Raw genomic sequence first — 23,572 nt, 5'->3', positions numbered from 1 at the left:
TTTTTAATTTTAGTTCATAAATTTTATATGTTTTGGAGTTTAGTGTGACGTCCATTTTAACTGAACTAGCACACAATTTTATTTAGGGGCCAGCTGAGGACCACTTCCGGGTGCACGATTGACACGAAGTAGGCAAATATTTAAAAAAAAAATAGGAATTATACAAAACTGTATTTCACACTAGTAAAAATGAAGACAAAATGTGAGACTGCCTTTTCAATATACTTCTAAATTTCAAAGTATTGTTGCCTTGAAATTCCAAACCTATCAAATCGACTTTCTAAAATACACAGGTGTAGTTTTTTTTTCTCACCCAAATCCTCTTAAAAGTGTCTCAAAATCGAAAAATGCATGTTTTAAGATTTTAGAAAACCCACCGCGATTTTAACTAGTTACGATTTAAATCTTTTTGAACTATATTAGAACATAAATCAGGCCATTGTTTTTCTCTTTTTAATTATTTCTCATTTTGTCATGCCGGGGCATTTTATAACATAACTTTTTATAACATGTATAACTGGGTTTTACTCATTGTTGAATGACGTACAGTGCCCTATAGTTATTAACATCCTCGTATTTTGTTCTTTCAATTGATGGAAAGGTTTTCATCATACCACATCTTCTTATTTATAAGGCAATATATCCATTTTTTGTTAGAATTAAGAGGACGCATTTCAAATGTAGGACAGAAAGCCCCGGACACGAAGAAGGTACCAGAAAAAAGTCAGGTTTGAGATAGTTTTGTCTCTGATTTACCGTGAATGTGAAAAACTTATTCTAAAGTTATATTTTGTATTTTCTTGAACATTATATGTAAAAACAACTTTGTAAACAAAACTAATTGTAAAAGAATACATAATGGTCTAGTGATTATTTAGAAAATAGCCTGCGAAAATTGGTTGTAACTTGACTGGCTTTATGATACGAAGAGATATATTCTGTGCATGAATAAAATTTGATAAGTCTTCATTTATCAATTCCAACGAACAATATCCCAAACTGTAAAATGAATTTATGTGATAAAAAGAAAGTACTTCAATAATTTCAAGTTCTCTTATATATTCAAACGATAGTAAACAGTTTTACTTTTTAATTGTGAAATTTTTGTCCGCTATCAATTGTATGACGGTCAGTCGTGTGACTTCGTGCCATTTACTTGCAACTCAGGACTAATGAAAATTACCTTTACTTTTGACGTGTCAATCGTTTACGGTTTCAGAGGCGTATAAGTCAGATAGAAAATACTTTTTTTACAGAAAAAAGTTTTATTATAATCAAGAAAGGATAACGAAAATTCTTTGAAATCATGAATAATGAAAATTTAACTATGAATTTTTGTAGACATAGTAAGTCGTGAATTCTTTCTACTACTGCCCTATCAATTTTTCTTTCCCTTTAAAACCCAGTGTCTTGCTGATAGCAAGGATTTAAAACTATACAAATCCTTGCTGATAGTTAACATGTTGAACGATTCCCACTGATTAATCAATTAAATAAAGGCAACAGTATCATACCGCTGTTCAATAGTCATAATTCGATTAAGCAAAAACAAATCCGGGTAACAAACTAAAACCGAGGGAAACACATCAACTATAAGAGGAAAACAACGGAACAACAGAAACACTGAACTACAACAAAAGCAAACGCCAACATACATAGAAACGGACTGTCTGATAACAGCTGTCATATTCCTGACTTGGTACAGGACATTTTAAGAAAAAATGGTGGGTTGAACCTGGTTTTATGTTTAGTCAAACCTCCCGCTAATATGGCAATGTTAAAAATACCGCTAAAATGACAATATTACGTGACAGGAATACTGTACAAACAAACGCAAGAACACTCAGCACAGAGAAATACATAAATAAATAATATAATAGTACATTACAACATGTAAACAGCAGAATAACAACGGACACCTCCCATGAATTTACGACAGCACACCAGGACACCACACACGAAATATAAACTGTGCGTCACATGAATGGATCAACGTAAAAAAAATTGACGTATTTTTTGTGACGTTTATATTATCACAGGTAAATTCCTAAAAATAAAATAGATTTGTTTTATTTATAGACACGTACAAGAATATAAAATTGGGATTGAGTTTGTAATGGTGTTATGTTATGTATTTTCTAACCATGACAAGAATATTAAAATGAAATTATGTTTGTAATGGTGTTATTATTTGTATTTTCTAACCATGTCGGTTTTTTTTGTAACTCAAAACTGTGTATTAACACATATAGACCATCGCGACATCTATCGAGAGTTGTCTTATCTTGCGAACTGGCCTAGTGTTACCTTTCCTCGTCAGTAGAATCTAGAGTTGTAACACAGTTCAAGATATATTGGGCATGAAGATGTAATTGATTGCAGATTAGTTAAATATCTATCGTAAAAGATCGTACGATACAGTCACAGAAATAATTATTTTTGATAAGTACGTCTAAACAAGTGAGAACTCTACGACAGATCCATCGATTGGATCACCAGTGAATGTGATACACGGCTGAAAACAAATATATTATATATATAATTACTCTATAAATATCAGCATAACAATGTTAAATCTGCAAATTTGCGGAAGCAAATGTTTGTTCTTCCCTCATCGGGATTCGAACTCATGCTATTGGGATATCGAGACAACACCGCCTGCACAGTGTCCAGCGCTCTAGACCACACGGCGAGCTAGACTGAACTTATAATTCAGCTTTCGGTGGCCTAGTGTTAACTTTCCTCGTCAGTAGAATCTAGAGTTGTAACAGAGTACATGATATATTGGGCATGAAGATGGAATTGATTGCAGATTACCTAAATACCTATCATAAAGGATCGTACGATACAGTCACAGAAATAATTATTTTGAGAAGTACGTCTAAACAAGTGACAACTCTACGACAGATCCATATTATAAATGTACAACCCGCATAATATTCTTCAAATTTGTCAATATGTATAAAAAATCTTTGTTTTTTAATGTCAGTGTAATAATTTTACTGTATGCGCGATAACTTGTATACAACGAAATGATGAAATAAGGGATTTTTGATACTATTCCAAATTTGAGGTACAGGGGCCTGTTTATCGAAGCGCTCTTAGGACTAGGACATGTCCTAAGATCATCTTAGGACGATTCTTTGTCCTAAGTGAGTTTATCAAACATGTAGGAAAAGACATAGGAATCGTCCTAACTTTTGGACACCTAAGTAGGTGTCTTAAGATGGTCTTAGGATGGTACTAACTTTAGGATATATTTTATGATGGTTAATTCGTAAACAAATACGACCGCCACCTATATATGGATCCCCCTTTTTCTAAATATTTTTTTCTATTTTCACTTATTTAATGTGTTCTTGCTCTTATCCAAAAGATATTACAAAAACAGTAGTATATATATGACACCCCTCTATTCATATTTTCTACGTGAAAAATAAGAATAGAGGGGCATCATTTATATGTAAGACACATAAAATAAATGGACATAGGTTAAAATATTAAAGAATATTTACTTTTAAAAAAGTTCAGAAAAAGGGGGTCCATTACCCAAGTGCATGTGATCCGTAATGAAATAATTTATATATTCCGTATTTTTATGAAAGATGCACGATATTTGCCTTTGAACTCTGTAAAGTACAAAACCGTGACACTTCGAATTAAACTCACTCAAAAATATATAATGATTGTTACCGACTGTCTTTTATTAGTTTTCACTGTTACTGCTGTATACAAATAATTTCATCAAATATTATAAAACGTTGTTACATTTTTTGTGTTTTTTTTTTTGTTTCATAAAGTTTGAATGTACCATTATTAGATAAATATTATTTCTTTTCTTTATGATAATACTTATAATATTTCTAATTTTTAATCTTGTAATTATTTACTACTGGTGAAATTCAATGCATTCTTAAACATTTAAAATTTTAAAATTCCTATTTTTCATTACGGTCACACTTAGGACAGCGGTTAGGTTAGCTAAGATAGTTCTGAGATAGCTTCGATGGGCATGCTGAGACATGTCGTAAGTCGGTCATAACATTATCCTAATTTATTCCTAAGAAAGGTCTTAGGACAAATCCTAGGACAGCTTCGATAAACAGGCCCTAGGTCAATCGACATTCAATTGAGCACATTATTGCAAACATTGCGTAACATGATTCACGAAAATATCACGAATATTAAAAAAAACCTGAGTAACCATAATAACAAAAATAATAAAAAAAAAAACACTCTATACAATGAATCTAACAAGTAATATACGAATCGGTGAACGTATACATCCTAGACCTTTATCGTAAACAACTGCCATTTTGTAACCGCATCTCTGTTCCATTTCAGTTCAATACAGTCGTCACTAATGCTGTGCCGAAGCACCCAGGTGACTTTAAAACAAAGTGGGAAGTAACTTACTGCCATGTCCACGAACCAATGAATACAATAACAGAAGATTTTGACAGTCATAGTTTGCAGCGGGTAAATGATACTATTATAGATGTATTATGTTTAAAAAATTTAGTTGATACCAAGATTGCCAAAATCACTCGAATAATCCATAATGATATCAACAATGATTGACAGCCAAAAGAAAATGTCATTCAGTTAGATTTAAAAACGTGTGGTGACTGCATGATATAAATTCTTTAAATTCATCCAGTTTAGTTCAGTTTAGAGAACCGAAGTAGCATATCACTGCACTTTGACTAAAATGTTTTATTAGGCTACAAAATATGGAATATTTTAAACTTCAATCTTGTGTATATCTATTTTAAAAGGACAAGTTGTTAAAAAGAAATACATGCATAATATAGACATGCTAAAATGTAAAGCTCGATGAAAATTAAATAAAAACGAAAGATTGCAGTTGATACAAAGGTTGTCCCTGGATTAACGCTTATTAGGTACTATAAAGACTATTTTCATAGTTTGGAAAGAAATAAAAAGAAATTTGTGAGAATCTAAGACAAATCTTCCCTTTACAATACAGCCAAGAAAATTAGATCAATTTGGCCATTCATATGTTATCCCATTTGTTGATAGTCTACAAAAATATGTATGCACAAAAGTATATCTTATTTTGTAATTTTTTTAAACGAAGTTTAATTATCTTACTAATGATTTTAGAAATTGTGTATTTCCAAACGTCCCCCTTTCCCTGGATTGAAAGATTTCACAGGAAGACTTCTTCACAGCAGGAACTACCGAAATGCTCAAGAGTTCAGGGGTCAAAAGGTAGCTGTGGTAGGGTCATCTTATTCAGGAAAAGATGTTGCCCGACAATTGTCTGATGTCGCTGATAAGGTATTATTTTCACATGAAATCATTGACAAATACGTCTTAAAATTGAACATGCATTTCTATATAAAATTCTGTGTCGGGGAAGATGGTAGAATTTTTAGATGTTACAAGTAATATATTCAATTCTTGTAAGAACATATGTATAGCGAGAAGTCTTAATGAAACACGACGGGTGTCTTTCTTTCTTTGTTTTGGTTATAAAGACTTTGGTCATTTATCATGAAATTATTGTTTGTAAATTTCGTAAAATATCTTCTTCGCTTTAAAGAATACACTTGTGTTTTTGACATGAATTATCATTGATATGGTCATAATTATCAATTATCTGCTTACAAAACTTTTTTTGAAAAACAAAGATTTTCTGCCTCAATACCTTAGCTGTATTTGGCAAAACCTTTCGGAATTTTGGGTCCTCAATGCTCTTCAACTTCATATTTGATTTGGCCTTTTTTAACTTTTTGATTCGAGCGTCACTGATGAGTCTTTTGTGGACGAAACGCGCGCCTCACGTACAAAATTATAAGCCTGGTATCTATGATGAGTTTATTTGTATTTATTTTTTGTTCTTTTGAAATGCATACTGGGAAATTTACTGTCAGAAAAAAGGGAAATTAAAGAAAATGTTGTGCTCAACTTTCTCCTCTTTGTGTATTCTGAACAAAATACTAATATATTTTATATTTTATCTTCTAGGTGTATATTGTACATAAAGATAAGCCACTTAACACTATATACCCAAATGGAAATGTTATCGAGAAAAACTTTGGTGTTCAATCAATCACTAACTCCTCGTTAGTTCTTGCAAATGGAGAGGAAATCGAAATAGATTCTTTGATATTATGTACAGGGTATAGATACAGATTTCCATTCCTATCTGAAGATATTCTCAGTATCGACGATGAGCACGTATCACCACTATATAAACACATTCTCCACCTTGAATATCATTCCCTTATGGTAATTACATTATTAAGAAATATAGCGACTTACCCACTATCTTTCAGTATGGGACAATTCGCAAGAGCAGTTATCGATGGCAAGGCAAATCTTCCTCATAAGCTTGATATGAAAAAGGATATTACAAGCGAAGTACAATGGAGGCGCGATAACAAATTGGTACAGCCATATTGGCACTACATGGATACTCTCCAATGGGATTTTGACCGTAGTTTAGCTCGTATAGGAAAATTTGATCCATTACCAGAAATTCTTCAGATTTATTGGAATTTCGTTGAAAGTAATAGGGAAAATGATTTCATAAATTACTGGAAGTACGACTACTGTATGAGCGAGAACAATACAATTGTAGCAAATAAACGAGAAGTGAGCAGTGGTCTCAACTTCTCACAGAAAGTTTTTGCATAGTTTATAATCATTAAACTAAATACAAAGAATAGCTTAACCTATTCAGTTTAATTCAATAACCGTTGTTTTTTTAACGTTCAGGTTGTTGCAATGATTATATTTTAATAGTATATTTACTTCAAAACAAAGTTTGCAATAAAATTGTGATAATCTGTTCTTCTGTCCGTGTATACATAAAATATGACATTCATAAATGACGGGGTTATGAGTCGTTTTTGGCCATTTGTTTAGTTTCTGTTGTGTTAGATGTTTGTTTGTTTATGTATCTTTCTTACCGCTTTCGGATTTTGAGTATCGATCCTCCCATTCAACCTTATATTTTTTATCTGCTGCATATTATTTTTACTCCTTTAGAATTTAAAGGTTTTTGCTTTGAAAATAGAAAAGTGTCATGTGGAAGTGCATTTTGCTAATAGTCACAATAAATGAACTGTCTTTTACAAGGAAATTAGCATCGTCCACAAGATGTATTTTGCTATTAGTTGCTTTATTTGTTTAGCCATTTATTTTACTGCATGCTAAATGTAATGTGATATGCACATTAACTCTGTACGGACTTCGTAAACAGTACTCCTTACACATAAACTGCGCCGATTGAGTGAAGAAGAACGAATAAAATTGACACACCATAAGTTTAACGGTTTCATCACAAATTGGTTGACCGATACGATGTGCCTATGTCTGTGTCAAGAGTGACATTTTTCGATGTTCTGATGATACCAGCTACTACTCAGACTTTATAAAACGTCGCCAGTGTTTGAGCAGAAAGTTGATGAACCAGGGTTATGTCAAAGAACATTTCGTCCTTTTTCTAAAAAAAAGTTCATCGGAAGATACCAAGACCTTGTTGATAAATATCAACTTCACAAATAATACATTGTGGTCTTGAAGTATAGATTCTAGGTACTGACGTTGTTTATCATCTTAATTACGTGTTATAGTGTTCTTTTATATGTCTTTGTAAATTATCACCTTTACTGTTTAGTCCTTTTTTGGTAATATCCATTTGGCGTGGCTCGGTACTTATACATCCCGTCATTGTGTTATTGTGCTATGGTCAATTTTTGTATTCTTATCTTTCGTTTTTGCTTATGTGCTTTGTCTATATGCCTTTTTGTTTTTCTTTGTTGGCATATTTGTTTGTTTTTATGGTGATTAAGATTATAACACAATGTTGACTGCTGTACCCCTATTTTTCACATTTTTACCTTTTATGTCCGTTTGTTTTTGTTCACACATTGTTGTCAATATAATGGAATTTTATGCGACTGTCATACAAGTGAGAGGTTTAGCTAGCTATAAAACCAGGTTTAATCCACCGTTTTCTACACAAGGAAATGCCTGTATCAAGTCAGGAATATGACAGTTGTTTTCCATTTGTTTGATGTGTGTGAGCTTTTGGTTTTGCCATTTGATAAGGGACTTTCCGTTTTGAATTTTCCTTGGAGTTCGGTATTTTTGTTATTTTACTTGTTCCCTAAGCCTTTTTTTATTACCTTGATTTGTATCATTATAATCGATTTATTCATCGGTTAACATCTTTTGCCAAAATTTGTTGACAAAAATGCTGAACTTTAAACCATATATAGATATAAGAAGATGTGGTATGAGTGCCAATGAGACAACTCTCCGTCCAAGTCACAATTTTTAAAAGTAAACCATTATAGGTCAAAGTACGGCCTTCAACACGGAGCCTTGGCTCACACCGAACAGCAAGCTATAAAGGGCCCAAAAAATGACTAGTGTAAAACAATTCAAACAGGAAAACCAACGGTCTAATCTATAAAAGAAACGAGAAATGAGAAACACTTATGAACCACATCAACAAACGACAACCACTGAACATCAGGTTCCTGACTTAGGACAGGTGCAACCAAATGCAGCAGGTTTAAACGTTTTAATAGGCGCCAACCTTCACCCTACCTGAAACAATAGTGTAACATCACAACATAGAAAGGCACCCTGTGTTCACATGGTAGCAACTTAATCTGCAAGAAAACATTCTATGCGACTCATAATTGCGACCCCAAAATGAATGGTATTCGCTCGACTCCAAGATGCTGCATGTTTGTCGGAGATATAAAAAGTACCTCATTTGTAGTCTTCGGATATGAAACGACCTCCTTGATTTAAAGCAAGCGCGTATACGTAATTGAGACGGAGTATTATATGGAGGTTGTGCTAATTTTCCCTCTATTTTTTTAATGAAATTTCCTTAATGTTGTCGAATTGATTTATCCCCCGTCTGTTATCTCCTGTGACGTTAATTTTCTGTTTGGCAAAACCTTTCGGAATTTTTGGTCCTCAATGCTCTTCAACTTCGTACTTTATTTGGCTGTTTACTTTTTTGATTCGAGCGTCACTGATGAGTATTTTATAGACGAAACTCGCGCCTTGTGTACAAAATTGTAATCCTGATTTCTATGATAAGGCCACTTATGTTTGCCCTTTTAATTGGAAAAGCAATAAAAGGTAACAAGTATACATGTATATAAGTAACAAATATATATAGGAGTATTCCTTTATTGGTAAATATGTCGAAAATAATTACCCTTCACTTTTAAACTGCTCACCTTTATCAATATTGATCATAGCATCGATCATTAATTTTAATCAATACAAAAATGCCATTTTCTGACCTACAATACATTAAACCTTGACGAGTCGGTCCACTAATTTAAAATGTCACTAACTGTAGAGCGTTATGTAGGGTTTACAGCTAGTAAAGATTGTCATCTATGACGATGTTATGATTTCTTGGAATGGTTTACGTTTTAAGGGTTTGAAAAGATGTAGGACGTATGAAATGCTTTTCAATATTTATCAGATCGATCCAAGTTATTACAAAAATTAAAAAAGCAAATAATTACTGTTTGAGAAAGATTGAGGAAAACAGAGCAAATAAGTACTGTTTGAGAAAGATTGGGGAAAACAAACAGTGAAAGTATAAAACAAAAATAAAACATAAAAAATAAAAAATAGATGGATTATACACTTTTGTTTTTCATAAATGAAGCCAAACCAAAATTACATTTAAACATCACTTGGCATACTCGACGTTGCTATTATTTATACACACGAAACAGCCAGGCACCTTGAAAAAGTTTCATATGATGAAGACATAATCTTTCAATCAGTTTAATTGATGTCTGGAGGTGGCATGTCAGTAACTTCTAGTAGTCCTTTGTTAATCTATGTATCATTGTCATTTTGCTTAGTTTCTTCTGATACCTATTCTGACATCGGACTCGGACTTCTTTTAAACTGAGTTTTACTGTGCGTATTGATGTGTGTTTGTTTATTCTACATTGGCTTGAGGTATAGTGGAGGGTTGAGATCTCACAAAACATGTTTAACCTTGCCGCATTTTTGCGCCTGTCCCAAGTCAGGAGCCTCTGGACTTTATAAGTTTTGTATGTTTTTAAATTTTAGTTCATTTATATGTTTCGGGGTTTAGTGTGACGTCCATTTTCACTGAACTAGTACACGTTTTGGTTAAGGGGCCAGCTGAAGCCCGCCTCCGGATGCGGGATTTTACTGGCTGTGTTGAAGACCCATTGGTGGCCTTTCGGCTGTTTATGCTCTTTGGTCGGGTTGTTGTCTCTTTGACACATTCCCCATTTCCATTCTCAATTTTATGTAATTGTACCGGCACACTACATTATTATCATAACGAAAGTGGCTGCATATTTTAAAATTTCATACAGCCAAGTACTTACCTTTGGTAAAACTATTTGTATGAGCGCACTACATCATAATCATTACTGGTGTTGCAAAATTTTATAAGTAACACAGTGTGATAGTGACCTTATACAATATATACTGAGTCAGTGAATTCCATATGGGACAAGAGCAAAATCACACTCAATCAAAATGTCACAATCGGGAATGGAACACAATCAGTAAAATAAGAGATCAGACGACTATACCGGTATTTAAAGATCTAAGACCGCGAAAACATGTCTCTAGTGATTTAAGACACTGTCACATCATATCGGTAAACTAATTCCTGATGCTGACCGTCAAACTTATGTAGTGTCGATTTCAGTTCTTATACCTCAGAACTCTGTTGGAGCAGTTTTTGAGTAAGGAGCACTTCCCTGTTAATGAAGTCCGTATAGTTTGGACATGCACGAGCGTAAATTATCAACTGAGATATTTAAACACCATACGATGGAGCAGGGAGTATGCTACTGTTGAGGAATGAAAAACTATAAATCATCACGTTTGTCATAGACTCTAGTTTGAAGTATCCTTAATTCCAAGTTCACTGGAATATATGAGATTTTAGTACTGCTTGAAATGATGGCAATTGAATGACAGAACATCATCAATATATTTGAAAATGATATTAAAGAACTTTGCAAGATGCTTTTTCTTTTTTTCTTTGAGATGGTTCTGGACGAACTCTACTTCCCTTTCGGCAAAAATTATTTTTATTACAAATAAAAAAAATAAAAGTGATAATATGATCGAGTATACTGACTTACTACTACTGAACCCCCCCCCCCCCCCCCACACACACACACACACATATACTTTACACATTCTCACTTTGTTTTTATTCAACGTCAATGACAGATGTTTGAACACACCTTTGGTTTTAAAACCAAAGAAGAGGATTTATTTCACATGTAAAATACCGATTTAATCATGCATGGTATTTCAATAATCTTTGATTACACTAATTCTCATATGTTACGTAAACAGTGCATTTCGATAAATATTACAAAAAATAGGATTTTTACCGTAGTGTAGTTAAGCTCGTTTGGAAAATGTTGTTCTATTGCTATAATTTCTTCAAATTTATTGAAATTTCTTTAAAAATCTCGGGGAAATCGATTTTATACACTACTGGAAGAACGACTAATCTATGAATGAGAACAATAAGAATCTAGCAACTCAACAGGAAAAGGACCCCAGTTTCAACTGGTCGCAAAAAATTAGTCAAACTATAGAAAATATTTGTCTACCCCACCTACGGGCATTATGTTTTCCGGTCTGTGCGTCCGTTCGTCCGTCCGTCCGTCTGTCCCGCTTCAGGTTAAAGTTTTTGGTCAAGGTAGTTTTTGATGAAGCTGAAATCCGATCAACTCAAAACTTAGTACACATGTTCCCTATGATATGATCTTTCTAATTTTAATGCCAAATTAGAAGTTTTGACCCCAATTTCACGGTCCACTGAACATAGAAAATGATAGTGCGAGTGGAGCATCCGTGTACTATGGACACATTCTTGTTCAACATTATACTTACTGCAAAACGAAAAGTACAGTAAAATTGCAATAATATGTTCTACTTTTCGTCAGATATTGCCACACAGCTTTCTTCTTACCTTATACATTGAATATTCAATGCGTGGCTTACAGGGTATTATTTTTCAAATGCGCCTCTGTTACCGTAAAATTGGTACCACTGTGTAGATGCCTCTGCTGGTTGACTGTTAGTCCTAGAGAGTATCACTCTAACCAGTAATTCGGTACTGACATAAAAGATGTTTTTATTAAAATTTGCTGCTATAAATTTTTGGAAATCAATTTAAAGTAAGGAATGCGTATCCCTCACTCATAAGTATGATTTATTGTCCTTGTCGGTTATACTTTTGGTCCTTTTTCGATTATCAGCTCTTCAACTTTGTTTAGATTATGGATTTTCAAATATTCCGGCATCGGGCAGAAGAGACACTACTTGTCGAAATGCTCATCTGATGCAGTAAAATTGGTACCGTTAATAGTATTATGTTTTGTAATTGGAGTTCGATCTGGTTTATTTAGAGTTTACATTTCTATTTAAATTCCAAAATTCTGAACATGGATTTTTAATTTTTATTTTATTTTGGCTTTTGACATCAGCCAATCATTAGGACGAATTTTCACTATTTGCTACTAGTAAGGTTTAAATGTTATTTCCTGTATATATATGACATCTCAATTCCAGTGCTCCATTAATTCTTATCTCAATATCAGCTTTGAATCAGAGCTAGTTCACTGATTCACAAAGTCATAAAATGTAGGACTTACGTACATAGACATAAAATACTTAACATTTGTTTCTATAAACACATCATCTGATTAACATTTAAACACATTAGAGCTGGTTCACTTGTTAAGGTGTCACAAATGTAAGACAATGTCCTACTAAAGGAGACAATTTATTTTTAAAATAAACCTGCAAATCTTGGTCAGTGCATGGTGGTGAAAAAGAACAGAGACCGTGGAATCAATAGGAAGTCAGCATGCATGTATTTGTTTCTTTGGCCAACGCATATCTGATTAAAGTTTAAACACAATGATTACGGATGTTAAAAGAGGTAGAACATGCTACATTTATTGCTAACATCCAAGGTAGACCTAGGTCCATGTATAAAGTTAAAGCATTGATATAAGATAAAGGATGATGTTCTGATACTTTTTAAAAAATAGCAGAATTTACATAGAAAAATTTACTATGAAATTAGTTCCGAAAGTTTTTAAAATATAACTCCGTTAACGAAAGCATGGATGATGAGCTAAACATAACGGAAATCTTTCCGTCTTTGGTATTAGCGGCTGCATTTCATAGTAGATTGCACACGGCAAAGTCATAAATAATGCAAGAAGACACGGTTTAGTAGAGTGCCAAAGGGCAATTTCAAATTTCAATATAAAAAAGATAGAAGAAGAAAAAACATTGAAATCACGCTTCAAACTTGTATTTAGATAACCCCAAATTGATAATAATCAAAATAATTAAATGCCACTGGTTATAAAATCAATATTATTAACTGAAATCTTAATCAAAAAGTCAAGTTAGCCAAAAAAGGAGACTCGAAATACAATTCCCAAATTTGGTCGCTTTCTGGATAATGAAGTAGTAAAAGCATGATGTATGAGATACCACTTTCTTTTTTATTTCCGTCCGTATATAATCATACTTCTACGATGTTGTATGCGATCTATTCCCATTCGTTGGTATCCCTCTTCGTAGGATACGGGTATCATAGCGTCAAGAACTTTCGGGACTTATTTTCAATGACCTTTCTCTGTCCTCTTTCCACTTTCGCTGATCAAGATCTGCTTGATTGTTTTTAGATATATTATCTATGTTAGCAGGACATGGTCCAACATTTGTGACACACTTCATCGGTGAACCAGCTATAATGTGTTAAAATTTCAATCAACTGACAAGTCAACTATATAACTATTGAGCCCTTAGATAACGACCTACATTTTGTGACATTCGGAACTAGTAAACTATCTCGGTTTAGTCACGAATCTCCTACATTTGAAAAATCCAACTCACGTTTCTCCAAGTTTCAAACAATAGATGGGCTTGGTGTTTATATAGCAATTAAAAGTGTAGTGTTAAGGAAGGTATAGTGAAACCTGTATATGATTTATAAAATAAATTTCATATGTAAAATTTTTAATAATTAATGTCAAATAATAAGCAAATTCAGAAAAAGAAAAATATTAATGGAATTAAGTTAAAAAAAATCTTCCCTATTGGTGTTTTTTGCCGATTTTTATCTTTTATTAAAATATTTATCAGCTTGAAATACATTTATATTTTAAAAAGTAAGAAGATGATATTTTGTTTAACAATTTGTTGAACAAATAAGTCAATTATGATAATAAAAATATTTATGAATTAAGGTTAATGTATAATAATTAAACATGCCACTTAATTAATACTAAATTAATAATACATTGATTACTAGTATAAAATAAGTATGTCAATCTCGTATCATAATTGGGTCAAAGCCTAACAAAAGTTTAACAGCCGTACGACCGCTTGTTCAACTTTCTGAAGACTGCTTGTCAACAACACCAACTCAAACTAGCACCACAGATATTCATCACTGACTTTGAGGTAGCAATACGTAATTCCAGCCAACGAGCATTCGCCAACATCACACTGAGAAGCTGCTTTTTCCACTGTACTCAATGCATATGGAGGAAGACACAGAAACTGGGACTCGCCACCGCTTACAAAGACAACGACGACCTACGACTATACGAGTAAGGCGTGCTGCAGTGTAACCCCCTGTCCCACCAGAGCTAGTTCAAGATGTATTGTTTACAGCATTAGACGCCGAAGATATCGCCATCGAAACAACCGCTGACTATGTCACAGAGTACTGGGTAGAAGGAAACAACCGCCAATAATGGAACCATTTCAGCAACGAAGGACCACGCACAAACAACCACTTAGAGGGATGGCACAGCAAACTCAAGAAGCATGTCAACTATGCGTACCCAAACATCTACATCCTGATTGAAGTTCTTAAGAAGACCCAAGCCAACACAGAAGCCAACTCGATACAAGTAGCAGCAAGCGGGACTCAGCGACCAACATCTTTGAAATACAGAAACATCAACAACAGACTATCAACACTGAAAGAACGTTTTCTTCAAGGTGAACTTAACCGTCCAGGACTACGCTGAACAAGCAACATTCCTCCTCCACATGGAATTTCGACAGTAGTGTAGTGTATTGTATTGACAATTTGGTAATAAACTCAATATATTTGTAAAGTACATGTATAATACTTTTCGTTTTATGAATTATTCACTGTGTCCAATTTCAAATAATGGTGTAAAGCTATTAAAGTTTCGCTAAATTAATGCATTTTTTGTGCAAATTTATGTTTTAATTACATGACTTGATGAATTTAAAAATATATTTTTTGTGTCTAATTTAAAGTTTATTGTGCATAATTTGTTGAATTATACTATTAATTTTTCCTCAAGTTAAAGCATTTGCTGTGCATAAGTTCAAGATTTTCTAGAGTATTTGTCTATTAGTGCTTATATTGTTTATAAAAAAAAGGATTCTGTTGTTTGTATGATATTAGTGCTCTTCAATGAATGTATATACATTTTCTAATTTTGACTTTTTCATTTGGTATTATTATATTAATCAAAAGTTCCCTTGAGCGGAATTTACTGAAACTAAAATTACAGGTAAATTCCGTTAATCCCTATAATGTCAAAAAATCACGTTTCTCCAACAAGAAATTCTTTACCTGTATACAAAAATATAAAATGTTGGAGAAACGTGCACACACCACTATCTCTATACGGGTTTATAATTAGGTGATATACTAAATAGTGCTTTCGAAATTGGCCGTTTCAGAATCTAAAGAACAAAAGTAATCTCATTACTCCAAAATGAGAATAACGTCACGTCATTGGTTTAATTTCAACTGTTTTGGACGTTGTAAGCCAATCACAGCGTTTTGGTGTACGCTTTTGAAAATATTACCCAGATTCGATTCTGAAATGGCGAATTAGCAAAATAGATATATTCGATCTTCAGTCTTTTATGAACTATGTTAATCTCACTGATACATGAATTCGATAAAATATACCTAAAATGGCTATTATGCAAAATGGTATTTGTCAAATTAAAATGCTTGTTACAGATAGACAATGAAGCAGTCGTTGATACATTTTTATTATGAATATTTTGCTTGAACTTGTGTTTAAGTTATCTATTAGTCCGTTATTATAAGTAATGTAACACTCATATAGTACTTCCAAACTATTGCACTACCTATCTTAGTACCATAATTTTACAGTACAAGATGTATGCTACAAATTTGAAGTGCCAGTTTTGTACTTCAACTGTGATGTACTAAAATATAGACACAACACATCGTACTTATTTAGGTAAGGATAAGGGCCAATTTCCGCTGTATTCGTTTTCACAGGGTCAAAAAAGTAAAGTTGGTCAATACTACAGGATAGTATATTGTTTCACAATTTAGTATCCATTGTATTTCTATAAAATCAAAATGTTATACAGCGTTATGTGTTGTTGTTGAAGGCATTATGATACAAAACGGTCAAAATAGAAAATTTTATTTGCTTTTGTTCAATTTCAAAACCAAGGAAATCGCTTACCAAAATGAAAAAAAAAATGCATTCGAAAGACAATACACAGATTTACTTCCAAAATACTTTTGTTTGGTTTAACAATGTACTTTTTATACATTTTTGGGATAAATATTCAAAATTGCTATTTTTTGCCATTCTTAAGTCAAAATATTGCTGGAATCTTAAAGTACACAAATGTTTCAATGTAACTATGAACTAGAGTGTAGATTGGAAAACTTTTGAAAATAACCAAGGTGTGAAATAAATCAGGATAAATTTGCCCTACTTCTTTCCCTTTCACTTAAAAAATAATAATACTTCCGTAATGAACTGATACAAAATAGTTTTTGTATATAAATGGTTCTACATGATAAAACTACAAAACTGGTACTTAAAACTGGTAGTAAGAATCCAGGACTGTAAATTTATGAAGCTAAACTATTACAATAATTTTAAAGTACTTACACATTACAATATTATTTCAAGTATTATATTTTCAGTACTTAAACCTTAATGCAAAGTAGCTGTGCATTATATTAATGTATAGATATAATAATTTTAATCGCCCTTCTCCTTAAACGTGCAAAGGCTGATGCTGCTATCATATTTGTCCACAACTAACAACATCATAAAATATATTTTTAAAACTATCTCATGATCAGCATAAGACAATGACATTTGTGTTCCAGACTGAGGAGAAATTTTCAAGACCTATCCTAGTTGCAGACCAGCATAAGACTATGACATTTGTGTTCTTGACTGAGGGAAATTTTTAAGATCTATCCTAACTGAAGACCAGCATAAGACAATGACATTTGTGCTTTTGACTGAGGGAAAATTTTCAAGACCTTTCCTCGTTGAAGACAAGCATAAGACTATGACATTTGTTCTTTTGACTGAGGGGAAATGTTTAAGACCTATCCTAGTTGAAGACCAGCATAAGACCTAGTTAAAGAACAGCATAAGACAATGAAATTTGTGTTCTAGACTGAGGGAAATTTTTAAGACCTATCCTAACGGAAGACCAGCATAAGACAATGACATTTGTGTTCTAGACAGAGGGAAAATTTTATGACCTATCCTAGTTGAAGACCAGCATAAGATGACATTTGTGTTCATGACTGGGGGAAAATTTTAAGACCTATCCTAGTTGAAGACAAGCATAAGACTATGACATTTGTGTTCTAGACTGAGGGAAATTTTTTAGACCTATCCTAGTTGAAGACCAGCATAAGACCTCGTTGAAGACCATGTTTAATAAACCCAACCAAGACAACATATGTCCACAGATGGTCCTACGATATATCCTTTACTTTCGACTTATAGGCCTGGTTGATATTTGGAATCCTCTAGTTTTATATTAGTTGCCGATGCTCGGAAATCCTTATGATATTTTTTCAACAATTTGCGGCTATGGTCCGTAAATTGTCTAAAACTGTCCGAAAATTTTCAAAAAATATCATAAGGACCTAAGAACTACGGCTCCGCAGCTAGTTTTATCCATGCCATGCCATTAAAAATATTGCTCCCTTACCCCTACTTTTTTTCATAATATAATTACGTATAGTTTATTAAGCCATATAAAATTCTTGTTACTTTTTTATAGATTTATGAAACAGAGGAGCGAACATCATTAAGTCTTGCCATATTTTTTACGTGTATCCTTATAGCGAGTTTTAATTTTGATTTGGCTTTCTTATTCAAATTTCAACTCGACTTAACGATTTCATATCTGTAGCAAAACAATATTGTGAAATACCTCCCTTCAATAAAGAAGTTTGGAAAAAAAATAATCTGTTTTATGTTTCAAAGGTGTGCATCATATTAGTATCTTGATTTCCAAAAGACAAGCTTTTAAATTGTGTGGGTTCAATACCAAGCTGGTTCAAACAAGACATTTCAGAACTGGTATTTGATTCTCCGGCAAGCACATATGGGGTGTGAATGGGGGTTTACAGAATATAGATTAATGGGCAAAAAATATAAAGAATAGAGAATAATAAGGTGCTAAAAAAAAGAAATAGAGAATAATGGGCAAAAAATATAAAGAATAGAGTAAAATGGCCTAAAAATATTTAAGGATACAGAAATGGAGGACCCCTATCCACACCCTCGCACATGATATTTATGTGTAACACCATGTACTATTTGGCTCGGAGTTAGTCTTTTTGGAGCAAGGATAACTATTGATTTCTATAATAGCCATTTACCTGCTAAATTTTTCTATAGACCTATTCTATATCAATAAGAGCATATTTGCATATTAAGCATGTTCATATGTTAAATTTTTATTTTATATATACAAAAATAGAAACTGTGGTAACCAAAAAGTCGTACGTGGTTCTGCCAATATATCATTTACAAAAGTGACCCTAACATATTAATCAAAATAATACAACAACGTTGTAGAATGTCCTTTATTTCGTATGACTCTACTAAAGCTTTTAACCAATCACATTTATATCTGCATCCCTGAAATATAATCAAAAATGATTTAAGGGTATGCAATTTAATCATGTTTAGCCTATAAGGTTCGTCACGTTAAAAAATGAAAACTTTAAATCTTACTGAAATGTTCTGCATATCATGTACCTTGAAGCATTCTATTCATTTTGGAAATAAGTTTTGCTATAACAAAAAGTAGTTGATTGCCCCATTAATTAGTAGCGTTAAAATAACATTAGTCACAAACGAGAGGCGGAAGATGATGATGATGATGATGGATGGCTGCTTGACGTCCAGCGGCAAATTAATATGCATATTTAGGACGAGAACATATTAATGTAATATGCATATTAACCCTGCTTTGTACTAGACCGACACGCTGAGCCGGATTTTTAACGTGCTAGTTCACAAGGTAACAGTCCGCAGGAAGACATGTCACCTTACCCGGACACATTATTCTGATTCCGAGCCGACCAGTAGAGGCGGAAGATACCGAAGGGTTATTAAATTAAAACTTACAGGTCAAAGACAAACTGACAACGCCATGGCTAAATATACGAAAAACGACGAAAAGACAAATAACAGTATACAAAACACAATAAAGAAAGGTAGACACCAAGCAACATGAACTCAACCAACAATTAGGTGATCTTATGTGAGGCTTGTATTGGGTAGATTGGGATACGGGATATTTGCCATTTTGATTTTAGGGATATGGGATATTCGTCCTAAAAATAAATGGGATATGGGATATTGATGCATTTTTAAGGATATTGAATTTTGAACATGAAAAAAAATGTGGAGTTTAAAAGTTAAGTACAGAAATATTTACGTCTCACTTGATAAAATGCCAAAAATAATTTACTAGAAAGTCTTAGGGATGTTGTGAATGAAACGGAACCTTTATTCAAGGCAAAATTCTCGCTGAAAAGTACATCCACAACTATTGTTGAAAATCTTTTCTCTGAGATGAGAGCAATCGAAGACACACCACTAATGATACAATTCGCTCCCAGATTTTTAAATTGTGTACGAGAACTATTTAAAAGAATCTTGTATTATACTAGCGAGTATTCACATTACGAAAAAATTTCAAGTTATTGCTTGAATTATCATTCTCTGGAGCAAATGTCTCAGCCCAAAGAAGTAAAACTTTCAGACACAAAAATAATTGCAATGGAAAGTAGAAAATGGACAATGTGTTCGCCAGTTAACAGTAAGAAACATGAGCACCAAAGACCACACAGGAACTCTTCCTTGATTTGTTATTTAAGGAAACCTCCAGATGTTCATGAGCTAGATTTTTTCAAAATTAAAAGTGGATGTATAAGAAACTGTAGGTACTACAGTTGATATCCAGGAAACCAGAAATGTAATCTATAGCAAAGAATCAACAGTAGGTGTTTTTAAACGTGATATCAAAGGTCTACCATCTAGTCCTTTTTACATTGTCCTAACATCAGATTGCTATAAAATGCCTGATGATGCCAAATTTGTTTCAGGAAAGCGGTTTGCTCAGGACAAAATTCACCCTCTTGATTTCGTTGAGTGTAATACAGAAACATCAGAAATATTTATAGTAGAGAGTGTTATCGAAATTTTACTATTAGATGACTTTCAAGCTGAAGACGCTGTAATAGTAATTTCTGAAGATTCCTATTATGCATGCATGACATAAGTGTGTATAGGATCAGATATAAATGATGTTACATTACAAGAAGAGGTGGAGATGGATTTAGAGGAGGAATCTGCAACCAATGTTGCCCGTTTACCCACGAGAGGAAAGAGGAAGCGAAAACCTCGATCTGACACTGACTTCATGTTTTACTGATTTAGTGATAACTACTGTTAAATAACATGCTTATCTCTTCTGTAACTTTTTATTTATCCACTGACGTTACAAACGCTTAATTATATATTGGTTATTCCAGAGTCATGTAGATTAAAATTTAACTGAGGTCTCTGGTTAATGCTGAATGGTTAACTTTTTTCTGTGAAAAAGCCCATATCCTTACTACAACGCATACAACATGTATTTACGAATGTTGTATACAAAAATGGGTTTGGGAATGAATTAATGATTTTTTGGGATATTTCAAAATAGTTTTATAGATACGAGATATTTGTAAAAAGTATTTATTGGGATATTAGGGGTAAACATTATAGGGATATGGAATAATGGGACAAAAACTTAATGGGATATGGGATACTGTTACCCGCCACCCCCCCCCCCCCCCACCCCCCCCCCCCCCCCCCCCCCCCCAAACACGCCTCTTATATGCTACGGAAGGATAATCAGATATTACAACTCACTCTTTCTGACAGGTAAACAAATAACGTGATGTGCAAGAAAAGTCGTTCCATGAACCTTTGCCATCCCAGTTGAACAGAACACAATCTTCGTCTGTATTATCTAGACCAGTTGCAATATTGTTATTTGGTTCTCCGGGAAACCAAAATGTTGTTGAAACAATCTGTTGTGTTGAAATGAACATCCAATGTGTTTCCTTGAAAACATCAGATATTCCGATCCAATATTTGAAATGTTGTCGAGGATCTTAAATACAAATGCAGACGATATATACCATGAAAACTAGATCAAAGTTGGTAGCTGATACCAAATATTACTATTCTATCAATATATTTACTATTTGAATTCAATTTCATTTAATCTTTAAATATGCATGAGTGATATTTTGGGCCGCATGTCGCGGTTGTGTTCTATTATTTGTATAAGATTGACGTAAAGCTCCGATTTTTTGTCAAGATTTTATTATACGCAAGTCCTTTTTGTTGTTTTTTTTCATCTCTTCAACGGTTGTATGAGGTTAGGATTTAAATTTCAAATATTTTTGTCTCGCGCATTAATTTACTGAACAGACATTAATTGTCGAAATGCGCATCTGGTGAGGTAAAATTGGTGCCGTTAATGTATTTAGATTAAAACTACCCCTCGTTACTTTTTGCAATCAATCAAATCAAATTGGAATAAAGGAAATACCTTATTTTTAATCTACAGACATAATAAAAACTGAAATAAAATAGCAAGTACTCACATGATGAATTCCTTGGAATTTGACTTACTAAGAAATTTTGCACGTCCGCCGAGGATGGTTCTGCCAATGTTCCAAACACAGACGAGCACACAGCCTATAATGAGATAAAGACAGAATATTTCTATTTCGTTAAATGTATTTGTTTTCTTTCTGAACAGTGCGTATAGGTCGAATTGACAATTTTTATGAAGTTCTCAATGAATCATATGGAATATTACGAATATATAATATAAGTTTTTTTTTATTTTTGTGCCGTTGGGCTGCTGTCTCATTAATTTATATCCGACATTTTTTAATTGTATAATACAATGTTTGGTGACTGTTATAGTATATGCACAGTTGCAGGTCACTAAAGATTGATTGGTGATTGCTTTACGCCGCATCAGCTCAAAAAGGCTATATCGGGGCGAGACTTTGGCACCTAAAAGAATTGTAGTTAATAGAAATATACATGCGTGTTTTCTTTTTATTATTACAAATGGACAAGTTAAAACGTTTAAACCCGCTGCATTTGTATGCACCTGTCCTAAGTCAGGAACCTGTTGTTCAGTGGTTGTCGTTTGTTGATGTGGTTCATAAGTGTTTCTCGTTTCTCGTTTTTTATTTAGATTAGACCGTTGGTTTTCCTGTTTGAATTGTTTTACACTAGTCAGTTTGGGGCCTTTTATAGCTTGCTGTTCGGTGTGAGCCAAGGCTCCGTGTTGAAGGCCGTACTTTGACCTATAACTGTTTACTTTTTACACATTGTGACTTGGATGGAGAGTTGTCTCATTGTCATTCATACCGCATCTTCTTATCTATAAGACATGTTTTCAATAGAACGGTGCTTGTAACTTTGCTAGACATGCATAAATCGTTGGAAACAAAATATTAAGCCCAAAACAGACCAGACAAAAACATTTAAATGTAAGTTACTGTTTCTTACAGCTTCTGTATCCATAAAATATATCAATAGACCGTTTGAAACTTAATCTCAGGCTTTCAGTATATATAAAAGATTGGTGGATTTCCAGTAACAACTCACCAATGCCTCATACCATGTTGCTTTATCGTGACTCAAAAAGTAACACATGTCATTATGTTGAACCCATCCATCAATGCATCCTTCTGAAACTGTATAAATATATAACAAATGGATATACACATGAATTACCTATAGGTACATGTACCAAATCGCGGTGAACATTAGTCTGATTAACAAAATATTATTTCTTGATTTTAAATTTTCTGCTGAATATGACTTTTTAACTTCTTATATTGCTTATATTTTTTTTATAGAATTTGAAAATAGTGAAAATGGGTCGTTTGACTCGTTTCAGTATATTTTTTATTTTTTTACCAAGAATATTTTTATAACAAAAGTGCTTGTGGCTGAGGTCTGTTAATTCTAAGACAAATTCTTAATATGTCGAAATTAAACATCGTTGAATAATCAGACCTATATCATTAAAATCAGATAACAGTATACTAATACACTTTCGTTACAACTGTAAATATACTTTCCTGACTATAGAAAAATTCATGAAAAAAAGGAAAAAGAAATAA

The 23,572-nt window shown here is 33.1% G+C and overlaps 1 protein-coding gene across 1 annotated transcript; it reads right to left on the bottom strand.

Moving 5' to 3' along the window:
- Window positions 1–18,931: 18,931 nt before the first annotated feature.
- LOC127708631 (perlucin-like protein) lies at window positions 18,932–23,133 on the bottom strand. The gene is made up of 4 exons (XM_052213658.1): window positions 23,052–23,133; window positions 22,028–22,121; window positions 21,285–21,528; window positions 18,932–18,998 (listed from the first exon to the last, which is right to left on the bottom strand). Exons 1-4 carry the CDS (start codon window positions 23,097–23,099, stop codon window positions 18,971–18,973), a joined length of 414 nt encoding a protein of 137 aa, XP_052069618.1. The 5' UTR covers window positions 23,100–23,133; the 3' UTR covers window positions 18,932–18,970.
- Window positions 23,134–23,572: the final 439 nt, after the last annotated feature.

The sequence above is a fragment of the Mytilus californianus genome, unplaced genomic scaffold (genome assembly GCF_021869535.1).
Source record: "Mytilus californianus isolate M0D057914Y unplaced genomic scaffold, xbMytCali1.0.p SCAF_7, whole genome shotgun sequence".
Classification (NCBI taxonomy): Eukaryota; Metazoa; Mollusca; class Bivalvia; order Mytilida; family Mytilidae; genus Mytilus; species Mytilus californianus.
This window is presented reverse-complemented; position numbering and strand designations above follow the sequence as displayed.

Coding starts and splice junctions, on each gene's coding strand:
- LOC127708631 (XM_052213658.1), bottom strand. CDS start 23,099: ATGTGTTACTTTTTGAGTCACGATAAAGCAACATGGTATGAGGCATTG. Junction 22,122..23,051: donor CAACATGGTATGAGGCATTG/GTGAGTTGTTAC, acceptor ATCTCATTATAG/GCTGTGTGCTCGTCTGTGTT. Junction 18,999..21,284: donor TTGTTTACCTGTCAGAAAGA/GTGAGTTGTAAT, acceptor ATTATATTTCAG/GGATGCAGATATAAATGTGA.